The following is a 19,671-nucleotide window of genomic DNA, read 5'->3' as shown; positions in this document are numbered from 1 at the left end:
CAGCCCGGCCCCAGCCCGCACCATTCCACCAGCTCCCAGCCGCAGCGCTTCGCTTCCCACCGCAGGTGAGTGTGGGACCTTTCCCCAACCCAACACCCCCTCTTCCCTCCCAGCGACATGCCTGGGGCAATGAAAGCGGAGCAGGCTGGGGCCGCGTTGCTCCGCTTCCCACCGCAGGTGAGTGGGGGACCTTTCCCCAACCCAACTCCCCCTCTTCCCTCCCAGCGACATGGCTGGGGCAATGAAAGCGGAGCAGGCTGGGGCCGCGTCACTTTGCTTCCCACCGCAGGTGAGTGTGGGACCTTTCCGCAACCCAACACCCCCTCTTCCCTCCCAGCGACATGGCTGGGGCAATGAAAGTGGAGCAGGCTGGGGCCGCGTCGCTCCGCTTCCCCCCGCAGGTGAGTGTGGGACCTTTCCCCAACCCAACCCCCCTCTTCCCTCCCAGCGACATGGCTGGGGCAATGAAAGCAGAGCAGGCGGGGGCTGAGTCGCTCCACTTCCTGCTGCAGGTGAGTGTGGAGGGCGTCGTTTCCCCCAACCTCCTTGCACTCACCGGCAGCGGGAAGCAGAGCACCGTGGCTGAGAGATGGCAGAGTGGAGTGGTGCTACGTTGCTCCGCTTTCCACCGCTGCCTGTGAGTGCCTGTCAGGGGGCGAGATGTGTGGATAGGGGTCGGAGCAGTCAGGGGATGAGGTCCTGGGGGTGATTAGGGACAAGGGGGCAAGGCAAGTTCGATATAATGCGGTCTCACCTATAACACGGTGAGTTTTTTTGTCTCCTGAGGACCGCGTTATATCGGGGTAGAGGTGTATTTATTTTTACTGTTATGTGATTGTGGTAATCCCCAGCATCCATTCAGGATTGGGCCCTATTGTGCTGGGCGCTGTGCACTCAGGAAGACACAGGCCTTGCTCCAAGGAATTTAAACTCTAATTTAAAGCAAGATGCAACAAGAGAAGTGGGGAGGCAGGAGGAGCTAATGGGGTGAAATTGTGAGGTTACATCACCTCACCAGGGATGCAACTCAATAGGTCAAGTCACTGAAACTATTTATTTTTCTCTTGTACGTAAATCAGTAAAGCTGGCTCTTCCTGCTTGGGGCTAAACTGCTGCTCATAGTGGGCATCATCTTTCAGTTTAGTCCACCAAGCAGCAGGAGTAGGCCCAGTACCAGGAGGAGGAGCAGGGAGTAGGCCCAGTGGCTGGAATGAGCCTATGGCAGAGACACAGCTGAAGGAAGGCATATACCGGGGAGACAGCCAGCTGCAGGATGGTCCCATTTTTAATGTCACAGCGAGTCTGCAAAGAGAAAAGAGAAATATCTGAGCAGTGTGAGGTAGTGATGGGGAAATGCAGTTGGCCATGATCCTCTGCATCTATGTATGTGTGTGTGCATACACACACACACGGAGGGAAAGGAGTTATGTTGGACCATATGGTCCCTGTGCCCAAAAGCACGTTGTGGGGAGGAAGGGGAAGGTGGGCCATGGGATAGCTGTGCCCAGTCAGGTGTAGGGGAGAGGGGAAGAAGGGTTGGGACTGCACTGGTTAATGTAAGTTTCCATGTTTAGTGGCCACTAAAGGAGGAGGAGGAGGAGAATGGTGGGGAAAAACCCCATCCAGTAATGGGGACAGCTTCAGCTCAAAGCTGGCCAATGTAGAGACTCCTTCAAATCCCTTCCCTGGGGACCATCACACCATCTCCCCGTACTGACCTGTTCTGTGATGTACAGCTGGGGCCCATCAGCATATCGCAGGGTATAGTATTCAGGGTTTGGCAGCGACCACCTGGCAGGGGGGAGGATGACACATAAGGCCCTGTCTCTTCCTTCTACCAGGCCACCACCTATGTCCAGGGCTAGGACTCAGACTAGGGGTGGCCTGTTCCAAGTGTAAAGAAATGGAGATTTAGAGAGAAGCCCCAGTGAGAAGATTGTGGTTCCTGAAGAGGAGGGAGAAGGTGGGATCTCAGCCTGAATAAGACCAGGAGCCAAGGGAAACTCTGTGAAGGCTGGACTGCAGAAACCTTAGAGGCAGCCAGGTCAAGCCTCAGGAGCCCTGAATACCAGGGCACAAACATACACAGCAGGGGATCCCATTACCCAGGAGTTCACGCTCCTAGCTAGAGCCCTGGCTTGCCCCATGTCCAGGTTTGGAAGCCTGGAGGGAGGCAGTCCACACTGTGCCAAGAGCACATCTGGTAGGGTATGCGAAAGGCCAGGCCCACCAGGGTGACTGGTCTGCTACAGCAGGGCCTCCAGAAAGCCAGACTCACCCATCACAGACCTCCTTGATAACAGACGCCAGGGGCCTTTTCTAGAACAGAAAGAGAGAATGCTCAGCAATGACCCTTTCTCCCAGCCACAAGGGGAAGCTTCATGATTCCGTTTCCCCATGTTTCAGCACCATGCTCCAAGTCCCTTTCCTGCACTCAGCACCCAATTCTCACCTGGTCTATTTCAAGCAGTTGGGCATTGGCTCCAGGCCATTCAACAGCCACTTTCACAATGTCCGCAGGCGGTGGCATAGCTCCAGACTACTCCAGTTCCTTCTGAGATGGGGGAAGACAGCATCCACCCCCAAACCTGCTGAAAGGGGAGATGGTGAGCAGCTCTTTTCGATCCATTTGGGTTCCTATATTGCACCCATCCTCAAAGCACCTGAGCACCTGCAGGAGGATCATCTCGTGCGAAGCAGGGTTGGGCCTTTGGATAGGAAACATACAGGCAGTCTGTGGAGTGCACCCACCAGTGTTGCCATACACAGCAGTTATTCTATCCCATCTCCTACAAAAACTCAGACTGCCCCTCTGGCTGACAGTCAGAATGAAGGGTCCCACATGGTCCATCCTACCAGGGGCTTTCATGAAATGAACACACAACATTGCAGGGCATAGACATTCAGTAAATTCCATGGCAGAGATCAGAAAGGTGCTGCAAATTCTCATTCCTTAGGCGAGTGATCCCCCCCAACTCTAGTGCAAATACCATCGCAGGATCATAATGAGTTCAGCATTCATACTTTAAAAGCTGAGGCTCTGTCTACACTACAAATTACTTCAGTATAATATATGTCGCTCAGGGGTGTTAACCTACACTCCTGAGCAACATAAAAGTTACACCAACCTAAGGGCCAGTGTAGATAGCACTATGTCAACGGGAGAGCTTCTCTCACTACTCTTTCATAGCTACTGTCTCTCGTGGAGGCAGGAATTATTAAGCCAACAGGGAAACTCTCTCCTGTCGACTTAGAGCATCTTCACCAGAAGCTCTACAGCAGCGTAGCTGAAATTGATGTAGTGTAGACATCGCCCGAGTCTGCAAATGTGTTGAGGTAGGACAAGACTCCTCAAGTGTTCCCCAAGCTGGAGGTCAGGGGTACCATTCCACAGAGTATGGTATTGTACGTTATGGAGTTTTATGCCTTAGCAGCAGGCATTGGCCTCTGGTGCACCCATTTTATCTCCTTTTCAATGACTCTCAAGATGCTTATACAGGATTGACAAGATTTCTCTCTTGTACATTTCCAAGTATATTTCAATCAGCTGAAGGAGCCAAAGGAACAGCCCCTGAGATCGAGGGGGCAAGGTATAACACAGGTCACAGTAGGGCAAGATTCCACACCCACAAGTACATCTCAGCCTTGACTGGAATGGCCCCAGAGGCAAGTTGAGTCTCTGTGACCCATTAAGTCCTTGCCTGTTGAGGAGGCCAAGAACTGCGAATTATAGTGGTGGTTGTGTACTGGACACATCATCCAGCTCCTAGTGGACTGAGACCAAACCACTCAGTATAGCAAAGAAAATGTCAGCTGGAAATGACTCAGAGACACTTGCCCTAGGCCCTCCTGCAGAGATGAATAGCTATATCAACCCACTCCTGTCAGCCCTGGATGCTCCCCAGCCCACTCCCTGCTTGCCCCAGTGGCTGGGTAGTGCAACACAAACAGACCAGAGTCACAACTGTGCAGCCTGGGCTTGTGCCCAGGAGAGAAATGATTTTCAGAAAACAGGTCAGAAATTAACTTGTTACCAGGCTACAGCTTCATGCTGAGAAAAGAGCAGGGTTGGGGGATTGCAGGTCTCCGCAGCAAGCCCTCTGGCCTTGCTCTGCCAAAACAGCCTGGGCGACAGAGGTTAGGGACTTGCTGTCATTATGTCTGCAGAGCTATGAGCAGGAGGATGACACTCAGGTCAGGATAATCAGCCCAACAAAACTCTCTGCTAACTCCTATCACAGGCTTCCAGTCTGTATTTGGGTCATGGTGCAAGAGAAATAAGGAGCTTACGGAGCCTAGTTGCCATCAGTGTGCAGAGAAAGTGTGAGTGAAGGGGGAAAAGTGCAGAATGAATATCAGGCCCTTTCCCACTCCGAGCAGCTGCAAGCTGCACCCACTGCTCTGGGGACATGGGAACTATGAAAGAGGTTACATGCTTCAGAGACATTAATAACCACCAGCCTGTCAGGGAAAGAAACTTAACAGTCAACTTCTTGACCCACACCAAGCAAACAAGCAGGTTCCTAGACAGAGCCACAGCAACATCTCCATCCCACACCCTTAGTGCAGCTGTGCTCCATCACCATGCCAGGCACAGACACATCTGAACTGTGAGCTTCCCCCAGAGCTACAGTTATACCCAGCAGCTGCCAGGGAGTCAGGACCTGCCCAGGCCTGAATGTTGCATGGTGTCTGGGGTTCAATCCTCTGTGGCATCTGGCATGCAAGTCTGTGCTGCATCAGTGGCAGGTTGCAATTCAGTGAGATGCTATTGCTTGGTTCCTCTCTTTTCAGTTTGTAATACAGTTGCTTTTGCAGGCTGGAGGCTGCCTGTCTCCCTCCCACAGGGCTGTGGTCACTAACCACATGTGATGTGGGCCCCAGCTCCACCATTCGCTCTCAGGTTGGGAGATTTCAAACAGCCTATGTGATATCTGAACTGCCATAGAAAAAAACAGCCTCTCCCCAAAGGGAAAGACCAGGTGCTGCCTGAAAAAATCAGTCCCCAGCACAGAGGTGTCTTTCCCACAGGCAAGACCTGGCAGGAGATGAGTAACAAGCATCTGGAGCACAAAGTGATTTCTCCATGGGGCCAGAAACTGGGGCAGCCCCCTGCTACTTCTACACTGAGAGGCAATGCCACAGCCACCTGCAGAGCTGGAACCCAGCCATAAGATGAATGCACAAAGGATGATTTCCTTGATCTCTTAGAGAAGTGGAGGCCAGGACATGTAGAATGGGAGTGTTGAAGACATGCTGGCAGCCTTTGCAGCAGCGGTTTCCTGACCTAGGCTGAGCGCCTGCTAGGAACACACTTCCCTACAAGCCTGTGAGAACTTTCCACTGATGGACAGACAGCAGGTCCATGGGGTCAAGAGAGAAGCCCACTAGGCCCAGGGCTTGGTCTACATCCCAATGCACAGAAGAAGGTGTTTCAATAGGAGCAGGTGAGCCTATCAGAAACATACGTGTGCATGGCCTATCCTTTGAAGGGATGCTGTAGAACAGTACTGCCCATACGCTTCCCACCTAGAGTTGGGAATCACTGCATGGAAAGGCATGCTAATCCACAGCCTTCGTTCTGTGGGAAGGACTATCTGCCCTGACCAACCACCTGACAGCCAGCCCACAGCCTTGCTCCACTCAGAGCCAGTCAGCTGCCTCACCCCCCCCAGCTTAAGCACACTCACTGCACTAACTCCAGCTCTCCTTGTGCCAGTGGAATGTTCTGGCTTCAAAGCCAGGTTTCTGTGATTCCCCTGGTTCAGGGCTCTGTAATCACTGGGCAGGGGGGTCAGTGCTCCTGGATGTGGAAATGAAGAACGTGGGGAGTCAGCTCAGCATTTCCCACCCGGGCCTGGAAAAGCACAATTTTAATGCTCCAACAAGTACCACTGCAAATTTCCCCAAGCATCCATGAGATCAGAGTGACACCCTTGCCCTTGAGCCCAAAGCAACCAGCTGTAGACTACAATGAGAAGGCACCACTGAAGTTGCCTGCTGAACATACTATTGTCAGCAACTGCAGTCTCTCTTCAGCGCGTGAAAGGCCTTGCGAAGCCTGAATTCCAAAACAAGCTGGGGCTTCAGCCAACAAAACCTCCAGGAGGGAGATCACTGCTCTCCACACACACACACACACACACACACACACACACACACACACACACAAGTCCCATCCTTCCCATTCATAGAACAGAACTGGCACTGGCCCAATCCACCATCCCACCTGCTCCCCAGCAGGTAGCTGGGATTTAGACCCAAAACCCAGCACAACCCAATACAAGCCTGGGTATTCGCTCCCCTTTCTAGGCTCCAAACCCAACACTCAGCATGACCCATTACCAGCCCTGGGATGTGGTACAGCATGGCCCTGGTACTCCACAATAATCAACTCTTTCCTCGTTTGTAGCAACAAATAACCAGCCCTGCACCTCCTGGCCTCTCCCTCTATTTCCAGCGTCTATTCCCAAAAGCCTAGGAGTCAGTGGGATCTGTGTGTGAATGAATAGTGACAGAGAGAGGAAGAAAACAACTGATGCAGAAAAGTGCCTATTATGATGACGCACATGTGACCCAGTGATGCCATGTTCTGGTTACTCCAGCTCCTTTAAAAACCCAACTCTACCAATGTCTTCAAGCCTTCAACTCTCTGAAATAAGAGATGTACAATCTCAGATCCTATAGCAACACTAGTGGAACAGAAAAGGCAACATCTGCTCTGCAAGCCGGAACTGGGACTAGGCAGGAAAAGGCCCAGCTATAGGTATTCCAACAATGAATGCTGACTGGCAGTTGCTTTCCCAGTTAGCGTCTCCAATGGAAGGGGAACAAGTGCTCATGGAAACACAGAATATTCTGGGTGCAGAGTCATTGCTAAACCCTGCCATTCACAAGTACAACACACACATAACAACTGCTCTGATGGGAGTGGAGCATGGACTGAATCAGTGAGATCTCCACAAATGGAGAACCTCGCACAATTGCCACACAAATCAAACAGCATTATCTGGAAAACACCTTCAGAAAAAGAGAGCTCTGCTATTGCATCAAGAAAAAAACATCATGAGGACTCAATGGAAAGCTGCAGGGGAACTAAGAGGTCTTCGAAGGGCAGGTGCAGCACAAGCGCCAGCACAGCTTCCAGATACACTGGTATACACATCACATACCTAAGAAGGATGTCACAGGGCACCTGGAGCGTGAGCCCTTCAGCAAAGGATAGATCTGATACTGATTTTAGCTCAAAGATACACACAGAACATCTTCCACTTTCCACAGCAATGACAGCCTGAGCACCTATGCTGCTGGCCTGAGCACCTATGCTTTCAGAAGGAACTGATCATAAGTGCAGAGACAGCATGGCACCACAGTGAATGGGAAACAAAAAACCTCAACAGGAGTCATACGCCCAGCTAGATGGAACCAGGTCATTCAGACAATATGACAAGAAAGCAGCTGGAATGCCTATCCCAATTCCAAGCACTGTGGATAAAAGTTGCCAGGTCCATTCTCTCCAGCACAAGAATAATGTCTGCTATTTCACCCCTTTAATGCTGGAGGCAACACAATTGGGGCCACAGGAGGGAGCAATATCCTTCTCCAGGATTCCCTTTGGATCATGACTCCACCTCCCTCATTGGAATAACAAACAGAACAGGATGTCCCTGCAGGACAGGACACCACAGCAAGATATCCACACCTTGCCATAGTCCTTTCTTTTAGACCTTCTTGTGGAATCACCTGAAGGAATTAAAACTCACCTGAGAATTCAATTAGAGAAGCATTTAGAAAATCCCAGTGCAGACCACAGCCATGGACCAGTTCAGAGAGAGAGAGAGAACGCTAGATAAAAGCGCCCCCCTCTCACTCTCTGCTTAAGATGCTGCCTCAGCACACCACTGTCCTGTTGCCATGGGCTGCCGCTGCCTGTGTGTTAATGTTCTCCCATTTATGGTAGGGTTTTGTCTTAACTCTTCCCTGTCTCTCACTGGAGAAGGCGAACACCCGGCTCTCTCCTACCTTCAGCTTGGGCCTCTGCTGTTCAAGACACTATGTTAACATTGTGAAAATATGTCCCAGAGGGAGCTGTAACATGCTTCTGGGGTCACTTCCAAGCTCAAGGCAATCTGCAGGCTGAGCTCTGCTCCTGCAGCAGGGTCCTTTTGTCTGAGCTGGATAGGTCAGAGAATTTAGGGACCATAAACCTTGCCAGAAGCAGGGATGCTCATTGTCCCATGGCTGGGACATACCAGGGCATGTAGGAAATACTGACATATCACTTGCCTTTTGGGAGCAACAGAATAATGACGCCTCAGGCCCAGGCATATCTGAGAATGGACAGCCCAGGCTGGCTAGGAAGGAAGCCACATGACCAGTTCTGAGGCTGTTGAGGATAGTATCCATAACAGCTCTGCCTAGCCAGATGGTCTCCAGCCTTTCTCCTGAGTAATTAGGCTGCTACTGGCACCTTTATCGTCCCATCCATCCTGCTCCTCTCAATGCAAAAGCCTCTCCTGAAGCAGAGGCCCAGAAAGAAACACTGTTATTGTTAGCCAGAGAACTCAGCACAGATCCAGGCATTTCCATGTGGGCACCCTGAACAAGGGATGACCAGGCAGTTAACAGCATACAGAATAATGAAGGTGGAGACCCTCAAGGTCCCTGGGATAGTTGGACTGCCCCTTCCTCCCTAACAAAGCATGAAGTCTGTCCCTTGCACAAGCTGATTTTCTGCGACCAATAGAAGGCTGGGAATACTGAAAGCAAACTCTGTGCATAGTATACAGTGTATTAATCACAATTACAGAGTTTTGGCAATACAGACACTCTGAGAAAAGTGCTCTTCTCACAGGTCTCATTTCTTGACAGTGAAACAGATGCCAGAACTCAGGACCAAATTCCTAATGGCAGGAGGATGCTTAAGTGCCCAGAGCCACAGACTCAAAACTACCAAAAATGAGTCTCTCTCTAAAGCGTGACAGCTGAATGTCCAGATCCACACTGCATAGCCTTAAGCCCTCTGTCAGAAACCCCAGCCCTGGTTATTTCAGAGGAAGAAGGAAATCTCCCACACGAGTAACTCCCTACACATAAGGGGAGTGCCCTTCCTGACCACTGTGACAAGGGGCTGATGCCTTGAAGCCTGGATTCCCCTAAAGTCCAGTAAACTGCAATGATAATAAGGGTGAGGACTGAAATATAGACCCAAGAAAACCTGCTGAGGCAGGGGAACTCTGCATCTTCGACTGGAGAAATCCATTACAGAGCTCTCCTCATCCCCCTTTTCTAACAAAGAGGGGGAAGAACCCATCAAGACAAACTGAGACTCAGCCTCACTTCTTGTGTCTCCTGAGTAACTGCTTCAAGAAGCCTCACCTGTCAGACAGTCACAATGCAGCAGCAGCCAGAGTCAGACACAGGAGCAAATTATCTACTAAGTCTAAGTCTTTATCTACATTTACTGTGATTAGGGTACAAGGAGCAGCATCACCCCACAGGTCCTCAGAGACAATGCATGATTTCCATAACAACTCCAAGCCCGTGGGACCTAACATGCAGGTTCTCATCCACAAATGTCAGTGACAGGCAGGGATGAAAACTTCCCACAACTGACATGGGATCCTTATTTCCTGCTCTCCAGTCAATGCTTAATCAGGCCTCCAAAGTCTCGGAAATCCTAGTCATAGGAAGCAAGAGCTAAAAACACCTGAGGCCTGTTGAGACCCCCCTGTCTAGTGTTAAGGTTACTAAGGGTAGGGCTCTCCTGGATAGAATCAGGGTTACTAAGGGCAGGTATTCTTGGGCTAGGGTTAGGCCTGGGGCCTGTTGCAGACCCCAGCCTGGGCTCCCTGAACAAATAACTACTGCTCTCATAAACACACACCAGACCAACCCCACTTTGACTAACTTGGGCCAGTCTTAAATGCACAGCAAGACCCAATCAAGAGAGGTAGAGCAGGTTCAAGGAAGGTTTCCTCAACTGTCTAAATCGGTAGCGTGCAAGTCCTGTAACTAGTATAGCTGCAATTAATTTAACTGTAATGTATCCTGACAATGAAACACATGCTCATATGAATACAAGAGAGAAGGACAAACAGAAGATAAGCTGAAAAGAGATGGAATTTGTAGGGAACTGACTTTCCTAATATTTCTAGACACCTCCCTACTTCTCCTGGTTTCACTATAGCTAGAACAGAGATTTGTGTTTGAATAATATTCCTCCTTCCTCTTCTGCCACTTCTTGCAGGGAAATCACAATCCTGTGTTTGAGACCTCATTACCAGTTGCCACAGAAAGATGGCACCTCCAGGATTCACAGACTGTGAAGGAAGAAACTCATACTGAAATGTAGAGGGAAACAGGATTTATTATGTGCAAGAGCTGTGGAGGAAAAATGCTGGGTAAGGCTGTGAGGTGTCCAGGTGGGGTCTCCTATAGATCTCTAGCTCCTTTTCTCATCCTGTGAGAAACGTGGGTCATTCTGGAAGTGGAAGTGCAGATTAAGATGGAACGATTCAACACTAAGGCGAAATTCTCTGGGTTATAAATAGATCTCCTGCTCTACAACTAGGCAATACTACAGAGATCACTGCAGAACTCCCAGAGACAGCTGAGCCACACCTGCAGTTTGGACTGAGGATGCCTTCAGTAAATCTGCACTTTACAAATATGTGACCAGAAATTATATTAAACTATTTCCCCTTTTGTAAGAGACATGTGTACAAAACTAAAATAAAGTTCAGGAACACTACTCCTTATGTATAGTTGTGTATATTGTAGACTCAATTATGTATGTATTACAGGGGTCGACAACCTTTCAGAAGTGGTGTGCCGAGTCTTCATTTATTCACTCTAGTTTAAGGTTTTGTGTGCCAGTAATACATTTTAACATTTTTAGAAGGTCTCTTTCTATAAGTCTATAATATATAAGTAAACTATTGTTGTATGTAAAATAAATAAGGTTTTTTAAATGTTTAAGAAGCTTCATTTAAAATTAAATTAAAATGCAGAGCCCCCCAGACCGGCGGCCAGGACCCAGGCAGTGAGCGTGCCACTGAAAATCAGCTCGCATGCTGACTTCGGCATGCATGCCATAGGTTGCCTACCCCGATGTATTATATTTAGTGGACTCAACTTATTCAAAGCCTTTGAACAATCCTGCTGCAGACTGTACAGGGACCACTCAAGGAAGACAGACAAGCATCAGAGAAGAATCCCAGCAGTTTATGAAATATAGTCAGTGGAAGGTTTGTACAGGTATAACAACGTGCTATACAGAGAAATCACTCAGGAGACTCACAAAAATCAACGACTCAGCAGATGCAGCTTTCTAATGCAGGAGAAGCAAGGCTCAATATACTGTACTGGCAATACTTTGGGTCAGCACCTAAATACAGGAAATTTGGAGACTACCTTTATTAAGCAAACAGGCTTCACTGTATGGCTTAACAAAAATTGACCCCACAGGTGAGCTATGTTGTATTTTAAATTGTAATGAAGTTTTGTAGAGTTTGGGGAAGTTCAGCTATATCCAGCAAAATCTCAACTTTGAAACTCTCAGGAAGCAGCACAGGTTGATACGTTATGTGTGATTATTACTATCAGACAGTTACTAGTCTCTTACAACACACTCCGCGACTGCAGGAAGATTTACAATTTCTTGTGTGGAGATAAGAGCCTCGTCAAAACTAATCAAAGATCAATTTACTATGCGCAGGTACCTCACTGGAGAAATGTTTTCAAATAAAGCAGTGGCAGAAGGGGAGGCTAAAGTGCAAAGGCAATCAGCGGAGAAGCTCACGGTACTCTGTTCAAAAGGCTCCTGCTCTGGGAAGCTGCAAATCTAGAAGACTGCTACACTCCAAATAGAATTAATTCTCCTATTCAAAAGCTCCGTTTCCTTTGCTTTATGGAGGGAAAGCAGAGTGTGTTGCACACAGAATAAAAATGAGGAGGAAGAAAAGCACAACACAAAAAAAGAAACCGCATGGCTGAAGCCCTCAAACAATGAATAGCTCCAGCTTCTGAAAATCCTTGGAAGTGGTATAAGTGGAATTACTTTAAGTCACAGCTGCGGAAATTGTCGGAAACCTGCATCCCAAGAAAGGGGAAAAAAAACATGGGCAGGAGTTGTTGGCCAAGCTGGATGAGCAAGCAACTCAGAGAGGGGATTAGGAAAAAGCAGAAAGCTTACAGGGAGTGGAAGAAAGGCGGGATTAGCAAGGGAAGCTACCTTGGTGAGGTCAGAACATGTAGGGATAAAGTGAGGAAGGCTAAAAGCCGCATCATACTGGACCTTGCAAAGGGAATCAAAACCAATAGTAAAAGGTTCTACAGCCACATAAATAAGAAGAAAATAAAGAAAGAAGAAGTGGGGCCGCTATACACTGAGGATGGAATGGAGGTTAAGGATAACCTAGGCATGGCCCAATATCTAAATAAGTACTTTGCCTCAGTTTTTAATAAGACTAGTGAGGAGTTTAGCGATGATGGAGGGATGATAAACGGGAATGTGGATATGGAGGTGGATATTACCGCAACTGAGGTAGAGGCCAAACTTGAACAGCTTAATGGGACAAAATCGGAGGGCCCGGACAATCTCCATCCGAGGATATTAAAGGAACTGGCGCGTGAAATTGCGAGCCCGTTAGCGAGAATTTTTAAGCAATAGATAAACTCGGGGGTTGTGCCGTACGACTGGAGAATTGCTAACGTAGTTCCTATTTTTAAGAAAGGGAATAAAAGTGATCCGGGTAATTATAGGCCTGTTAGCTTGACGTCTGTAGTATGTAAGGTCTTGGAAAAAATTTTAAGGGAGAAAGTAGTTAAGGACATAGAGGTCAATGGTAATTGGGACGAATTGCAACATGGATTTACTAAAGGTAGATCGTGCCAAACCAATCTGATCTCCTTCTTTGAGAAGGTGACGGATTACTTAGATAAAGGAAATGCGGTAGATCTAATTTACCTCGATTTCAGTAAGGCGTTTGACACGGTTCCACATGGGGAACTGTTAGTTAAATTGGAAAAGATAGGGATGAATATGAAAGTTGTAAGGTGGATAAGGAACTGGTTAAAGGGGAGACTCCAGCGGGTCGTATTGAAGGGTGAACTGTCAGGCTGGAAGGAGGTTACTAGTGGAGTCCCTCAAGGATCGGTTTTGGGACCGATCTTATTTAACCTTTTTATTACTGACCTTGGCACAAAGAGCGGGAATGTGCTAATAAAGTTTGCGGATGACACAAAGCTGGGGGGTATTGCTAACATGGAGAAGGACAGGGATACTATTCAGGAAGATCTGGACCACCTTGTAAACTGGAGTAATAGTAATAGGATGAAATACAATAGTGAAAAGTGCAAGGTCATGCACTTAGGGATTAATAATAAGAATTTTAGATATACATTGGGGACGCATCAGTTGGAAGCGACAGAGGAGGAGAAGGACCTTGGGGTATTGGTTGATAGCAGGATGACTATGAGCCGCCAATGTGATACGGCTGTTAAAAAAGCAAATGCGATTTTAGGATGCATCAGGCGAGGTATTTCCAGCAAGGATAAGGAGGTGTTAGTACCATTATATAAGGCGCTGGTGAGACCCCATCTGGAATATTGTGTGCAGTTCTGGTGTCCCATGTTCAAGAAGGATGAACTCAAACTGGAACAGGTCCAGAGACGGGCTACGAGGATGATCCGAGGAATGGAAAACCTGCCTTATGAAAGGAGACTCAAAGAGCTTGGCTCGTTTAGCCTGGCCAAAAGAAGGCTGCGGGGGGGGGGTATGCTTTCTCTATATAAATATGTCAGGGGGGTTAACGTTAGGGAGGGAGAGGAATTATTTAAGTTTAGTACTAATGTAGGCACGAGGACGAATGGGTACAAACTGGATATTAGGAAGTTTAGACTTGAAATTAGACGAAGGTTTCTAACCATTAGGGGAGTGAAGTTCTGGAACAGCCTTCCGAGGGAAGTAGTGGGGGCAAAAGACTTATCTGGCTTTAAGACTAAGCTTGATAAGTATATGGAGGGGATGTTATGATAGGATAGTTTAATCTGGGCAATTGATATTGGATTATCACCAGATAAGTCTGCTCAATGGTCTGCGGGGAGATGTTGGATGGGATGGGAACTGAGTTACTGCAGAGAATTCCTTCTTGGGTGCTGGCTGGTGAGTCTTGCCCACATGCTCAGGGTTTAGCTGATCGCCATATTTGGGGTCGGGAAGGAATTTTCCTCCAGGGCGGATTGGCAGGGGCCCTGGAGGTTTTTCGCCTTCCCCTGCAGCATGGGGCGTGGGTCGCTTGCTGGTGGATTCTCTGCAGCTTGAGGTCTTCAAACCAATTTTGAGGATTTCAATAACTCAGTCGTGGGTTAGGGGTTGTTATAAAAGTGGATGGGTAGGGTTCTGTGGCCTGCTTTGTGCAGGAGGTCAGACTAGATGATCATATTGGTCCCTTCTGACCTATGAGTCTATGAGTAATGTACTAGGTGATTCTCAGAAAGTCCCCAGTTGGCACTACCAACAGACAAAAAGCTCCCTACAACAAAGGGATGAGGATATGACTAATAGGGAAACTCATGACAGACTGTTCTCTTATCCAAGCAAAGTAGGGCAGAGAAAAACAAGGTAGTTGGAGAAAGTCTATGCTACACTACAGTCCTACCTTAGAACTTTCTTCCAGTATCCCACATCTTCTCCCTCACCTCAACCCAGAAAGAAACAAAGGGAAACATACTTCTTCTCTAGAAAACTCACCTCACACACATTCTAGACTTAGCTTCTTCTGTGTCCCTCTACTCCTAGCACCCTTATAACTTTCTCAGAGAGGCTGCATATTATGACAACCAGAAGTTTGCACTGGGCATCTTTCTCATATGACACTTGACTCCAATAAATCTATATTCTGATGTGGTTGTTTTAACTTGCCTGTTGCAAGATGATTGGGTAGAAAATACTTCACAGGAAAGATGCAGATACCTAGTCACAGATAAAAAGGGAGGAGAGTTAGAAAAAGGAAGGGAACAATACAAACCAGACAGATGGGCAAGGAGAGAAATGCTGTAAGATGAGTCAGCAGAACCTGGAGTTTGGTACAAAATTCATCTTAAAAAGCTGCCTCCCAAAAAACTTCTTTGAGCAAGTGCTGTGCATTGTACACCTTCAGGGATGCAGAATAATGATGTACGGCACCAAACAGGTCATTCTTTAGATCTACTTCATCAATCGCCATATTTAAAAGAACTGTGGATTGTTAGCCGGAAACATACTCCACAGGCAAGGAATATAGCTCTCATCATCCATCTCAAAAGCAGTCTAAATACTCTACTGATTGAGAAGGCAGGCTAATGCTCAGAACACAGAACAAATTAATACTGACCAACTAGACTGAAGCTGCTTCCCTAGGGAGCTGAACTGTCAAAAGAAGAATTTTAAATGTATTTGAAAATTAACAGGAAGTTAGACTCAGGACTGTACAGCTGGGATAATGTGCATGACCTGTGCCATGTGTATGCTGAGGAGACAGGGGATAGGCTGCAGTCCCAGAAAACAAAAATATCAAATCTAATCAAGATAGACGAAGAGCATTTAACAATAGTAGTTCATTTGTCTGAGCAACAGTAACACCCTGCAAGTATTCCTCAAATGGCAAAACACGATATTAACAGCAGACTGCAGAGGTAGGCCCATTGACAAATCTAGTCCTCCAGACTTAATACTTTAAAATGGAGTCATAATGGCATTATCAAATGAGATTACCAAAGAGACTCCCTGCAAAGACTTGGATACTATCAGCAAAACATTGGGTTTATTATGGATGGCTTTAATAAAATTATGCACCAATGATTGTTTAATGCTACACAAACTACAAGACAAAGACAGATGTGTACCTTGATAACCTGAGTGTGAGGTGATGTATAACTGAATATTGTCTGTGTATTAATGGAAAGGTGGCTTGCATATTTCCATATAATGGGGACTAAGCAGGAACATGTCAACACAACCCCAAGTGAGGATCTGAAACAGGTGCCTGAGAGACACCACCACAGAATAAAGCAGATTCTGAGCTCCAATGACTTTGTGAAAGCAAAAGGAAACATTTAGACAACAAAGATTCAGATCAAGCCAGGGACAGGCCTGAAGGACCAAGAATTGACTTCTGTCTGAAGAAGAGAAAGTCATGAGTCACTGTGTCCAATGCTGCTGAGAGATCTTACTAACAGCAATTGTTATCAAAGGTGCACGATAAACTTCTAGCAGTGCAGGCTCTGTATTATGTGGTTTTCAATAGCTCTCTTGGAGCTTTCCACATAAATCAAGCAGGCCCAGGCTGGCGCGCAGGAGCTCTGAGCTCTCTCAAGCACTTTCTCAATAGGATACACAGCTTAGAAACTGGCAAAGAATTGACAGAATGGCTGCTCTTAACCCAAAGGAAGAAACACCACCAAATAACAACCACATAGTGAGGCAATCTGCAAAAGAAACTAAGGATGGTGCACAGTGTGTGTGCAAGTGTGCAGGAAAACCTGGTAAAGCACAGGTCAGGTAGGACAAACTCAGGCTCATTGTGAGATAAGAATTCCAGCCACACCACTGCAGACTGTGATCACATTGGATGTTACAAGATAAACAGGATTTAGCTTGTTTGGTATTTTGATGAGAGATCTCCAAGAAACATCTGGATGCTGCAGGAAGTGGTGGTGGGGGGCAATCTTCCCTCTGGTCCACTCAAGAGGTGCAATGGGTGCATTCTTCAAGAGAAGAGACCAAAACTCTGGTGTCCTGTCCCAATCCTAACGTAGGTAACTACTTTCTAGCCACGTCCCTACCCCAATTCCTTCTAAAGTTTTGATCAGTGCTGCTGTGAAACTTGGGCCAGGCCCTCCCCCACATGTGCCTGCATTTCTGGTTTGTGACCCATGGGGATGGACAGTGCTACAGAAACATAAGGTTACTAACATCAAGGAAAGCACAGACCCAGCACGGGGCAAGGTGGGGCCCAAAGGGTTATTCTCTGGTACTGGCACGGCATAGAGGCAAACTCAGCCAGGCAAGGCCCAGGCAGCACTGAGTGAACACAGCCACAAGCAATGTCCACACCTCTGCTGGGGCACCCTCAACCCACCTGGCACCCAGCCCTGAGCAAGGCCCCCAGGCCCCAGCTCCATCTTACAGCTACCTTGAAATACCCAGTTCCCCTCATGGTAGCCAGTTAAATCCAGCAGCCTCCCTGTGCTGAGGCACTTTGCTACAAACAATACTGACACTCCCCCTCCCCCCATACCAGGCACTGCCTCCTGCTCCCAGCCACCCTGTCCCAACGGCCCCCCAGCTCACCCAGGCACCGGCCCCCCAACCCAGGCACAGCTCCCCACTATCCCACCACCCACAGCCCCACAACATCCCCCATCCAACTCCCAGCCCCTCCTCCCAACGTCCCCCCAGCTCGCCCAGGCACCGGCCCCCCAACCCAGGCCCAGCTCCCCACTATCCCCCCACCCACAGCCCCACATCCCCCCGTCCCAACGTCCCCACAGCAAGACCAGGCATCGGCCCCCCAACCCAGGCACAGCTCCTCACTATCCCCCCACCCACAGCCCCACAACATCCCCCATCCAACTCCCAGCCCCTCCTCCCAACGTCCCCCCAGCTCGCCCAGGCACCGGCCCCCCAACCCAGGCCCAGCTCCCCACTATCCCCCACCCACAGCCCCATATCCCCCCCCGTCCCAACGTCCCCCCCAGCAAGACCAGGCACCGCCCCCCCAACCCAGGCACAGCTCCCCACCATCCCCCCACCCACAGCCCCACATCCCCCCGTCCCAACGTCCCCACAGCAAGACCAGGCACCGGCCCCCCAACCCAGGCCCAGCTCCCCACTATCCCCCCACCCACAGCCCACATCCCCCGTCCCAACGTCCCCACAGCAAGACCAGGCATCGGGCCCCCCAACCCAGGCACAGCTCCCCCACTATCCCACCACCCACAGCCCCACAACATCCCCCATCCAACTCCCAGCCCCCCCTCACACCGGCCCCCCAACCCAGGCACAGCTCCCCACTATCCCCCCACCTACAGCCCCACAACATCCCCCATCCAACTCCCAGCCCCCATCTCCAACGTCCCCCCAGCTCGCCCAGGCACCGGCCCCCCAACCCAGGCCCAGCTCCCCACTATCCCCCCACCCACAGCCCCACATCCCCCATCCAACTCCCAGCCTCCCCACAGTCCCAGACCAGGCATCGGCCCCCCAACCCAGGCCCAGCTCCCCACCATCCCCCCACCCACAGCCCCACAACATCCCCCATCCCACTCCCAGCCCCCCCTCACACCGGCCCCCCAACCCAGGCCCAGCTCCCCTCCATCCCCCCACCCACAGCCCCACATCATCCCCCATCCCGGGCAGTGCCGCCTGCTCCCAGCCCCCCGTCCCAACGGTCTCCCACCATCCCCAGCTCCGCACTACCCCCCGCCTCAGTACACCCGCTCCCCCTCTCTCACCCGAGCCGGCGGCTCCCAGTCCCCGTCCCCGCTGCGACCCGCCTCCAGTCACGCAGACCCGCCCCCAAGGCCGCTATCAGCCCCATTGCAGCCCCTGCTTGTCACGCAGCCTCCTGTACCTTCCATTGGACAGGAGGACTGTCTGTCACTCCGTTAACAGGGAGTCTTGGAACCAAGCCGCTCATCGCTAGGCAGACAAGCGAGTCCCGCCTCCTGCCGCTTGCTTTGAGCCTCCGGGGATGAGGGCGGTGGCGAGCAGAGGGGCATGGGGAACAGGGCAGTGGTGGGGAGGGGACGCAGCTGAGCGGGGATGAGGTGGATAGGTCAGGGAGAGGGGGAATAAGTGAACTGGCTGGATGGAAAACGAGGGGACAGACGAAGACAAGGCCGGAGCAAACGAGGGATGAGGCTGGATGAGAAAGAGAACCAGGGTAGAAAGCAGGAATGACAATTTGGCATCTGATGGGAGGGACAGAGACTTATGCAGCAGTTGGTGGTACTGGGTGATTTTTGTCTCTGTAGTTGGTGGGCTAGTCAGAAACAGCCAGGAGTCCACAAACCCTCTGAGGTTCTGATCTTAACATAGTGATCCGGGGCTGGTACCTTCAGTGAAGTGTGAGGTTACGTACTTTCCTTTAGCCACCAATATCATAACATAAGAATGGCCATTCTGAGTCAGACCAAAAGGAATGAACACCAAGTGATCCATCCCGTAACCCATTCCCAGCTTCTGGCAAACAGAGGCTAGGGACACCCTCCCTGCCCATCCTGGCTAATAGCCATTGATGGACCTATCCTCCATGAATTTATCGAGTTCTTTTTTTAGCCCTGTAATAGTCTTGTCCTTCACAACATCCTCTGGCAAAGAGTTCCACAGAGTGACTGTGCATTGTGTGAAGAAATACTTCCTTTTGTTTGTTTTAAACCTGCTGCCTATTAATTTCATGACCCCCTAAGTTTTTGTGTTTGAGGAGTAAATAACACTTCCTTGTTTACTTTCTCTACACCAGCCATGATTTTGTAGACCTGTATCATATCCCCTGTTAGTTATCTCTTTTCCAAGATGAAAAGACCCAATCTTATTAATCTCTCCTCATATGGAAGATGTTCCATGTTCCTAATCATCTCTGTACCTTTTCCAATTCTAATATCTCTTTTGAGGTGGGGCATCCA

At 49.3% G+C, this 19,671-nt stretch overlaps 2 protein-coding genes across 6 annotated transcripts in view; one reads left to right on the top strand and one right to left on the bottom strand.

Annotated features, from left to right (window-relative positions):
* The window catches only part of ELMO2 (engulfment and cell motility 2), a 63,378-nt gene that overhangs the window by 42,118 nt on the left and 1,589 nt on the right, over nucleotides 1-19,671 (bottom strand). For 2 of the 5 annotated variants that reach the window (XM_030532857.1, XM_030532862.1), the window contains exons 1-5: nucleotides 18,499-18,551; nucleotides 2,453-2,588; nucleotides 2,279-2,319; nucleotides 1,719-1,791; nucleotides 1,252-1,302 (exon numbers count right to left, since the gene is read on the bottom strand). In XM_030532857.1, the coding sequence (XP_030388717.1) occupies nucleotides 1,252-1,302; nucleotides 1,719-1,791; nucleotides 2,279-2,319; nucleotides 2,453-2,530 (243 nt within the window). In that variant the 5' untranslated portion in view covers nucleotides 2,531-2,588; nucleotides 18,499-18,551. Of the gene's footprint in view, nucleotides 1-1,251; nucleotides 1,303-1,718; nucleotides 1,792-2,278; nucleotides 2,320-2,452; nucleotides 2,592-7,763; nucleotides 7,839-18,498; nucleotides 18,552-19,671 lie in introns of those variants that run through there. The other 3 variants (XM_030532858.1, XM_030532860.1, XM_030532859.1) reach the window with 3 other exon arrangements.
* On the top strand, nucleotides 17,619-19,032 carry C14H3orf86 (chromosome 14 C3orf86 homolog; the record flags this gene model as incomplete). Its single annotated transcript, XM_030533001.1, has 3 exons — nucleotides 17,619-17,741; nucleotides 18,045-18,137; nucleotides 19,021-19,032. Coding segments are annotated over 3 exons (228 nt in total), but the record flags the coding sequence as incomplete, so codon positions are not given.

This window comes from Gopherus evgoodei, chromosome 14, assembly GCF_007399415.2.
Source record: "Gopherus evgoodei ecotype Sinaloan lineage chromosome 14, rGopEvg1_v1.p, whole genome shotgun sequence".
In the NCBI taxonomy this organism is placed as follows: domain Eukaryota; kingdom Metazoa; phylum Chordata; order Testudines; family Testudinidae; genus Gopherus; species Gopherus evgoodei.
Note: the sequence above shows the minus strand (reverse complement) of the source record. Positions and strands in the feature narration are given on the sequence as shown.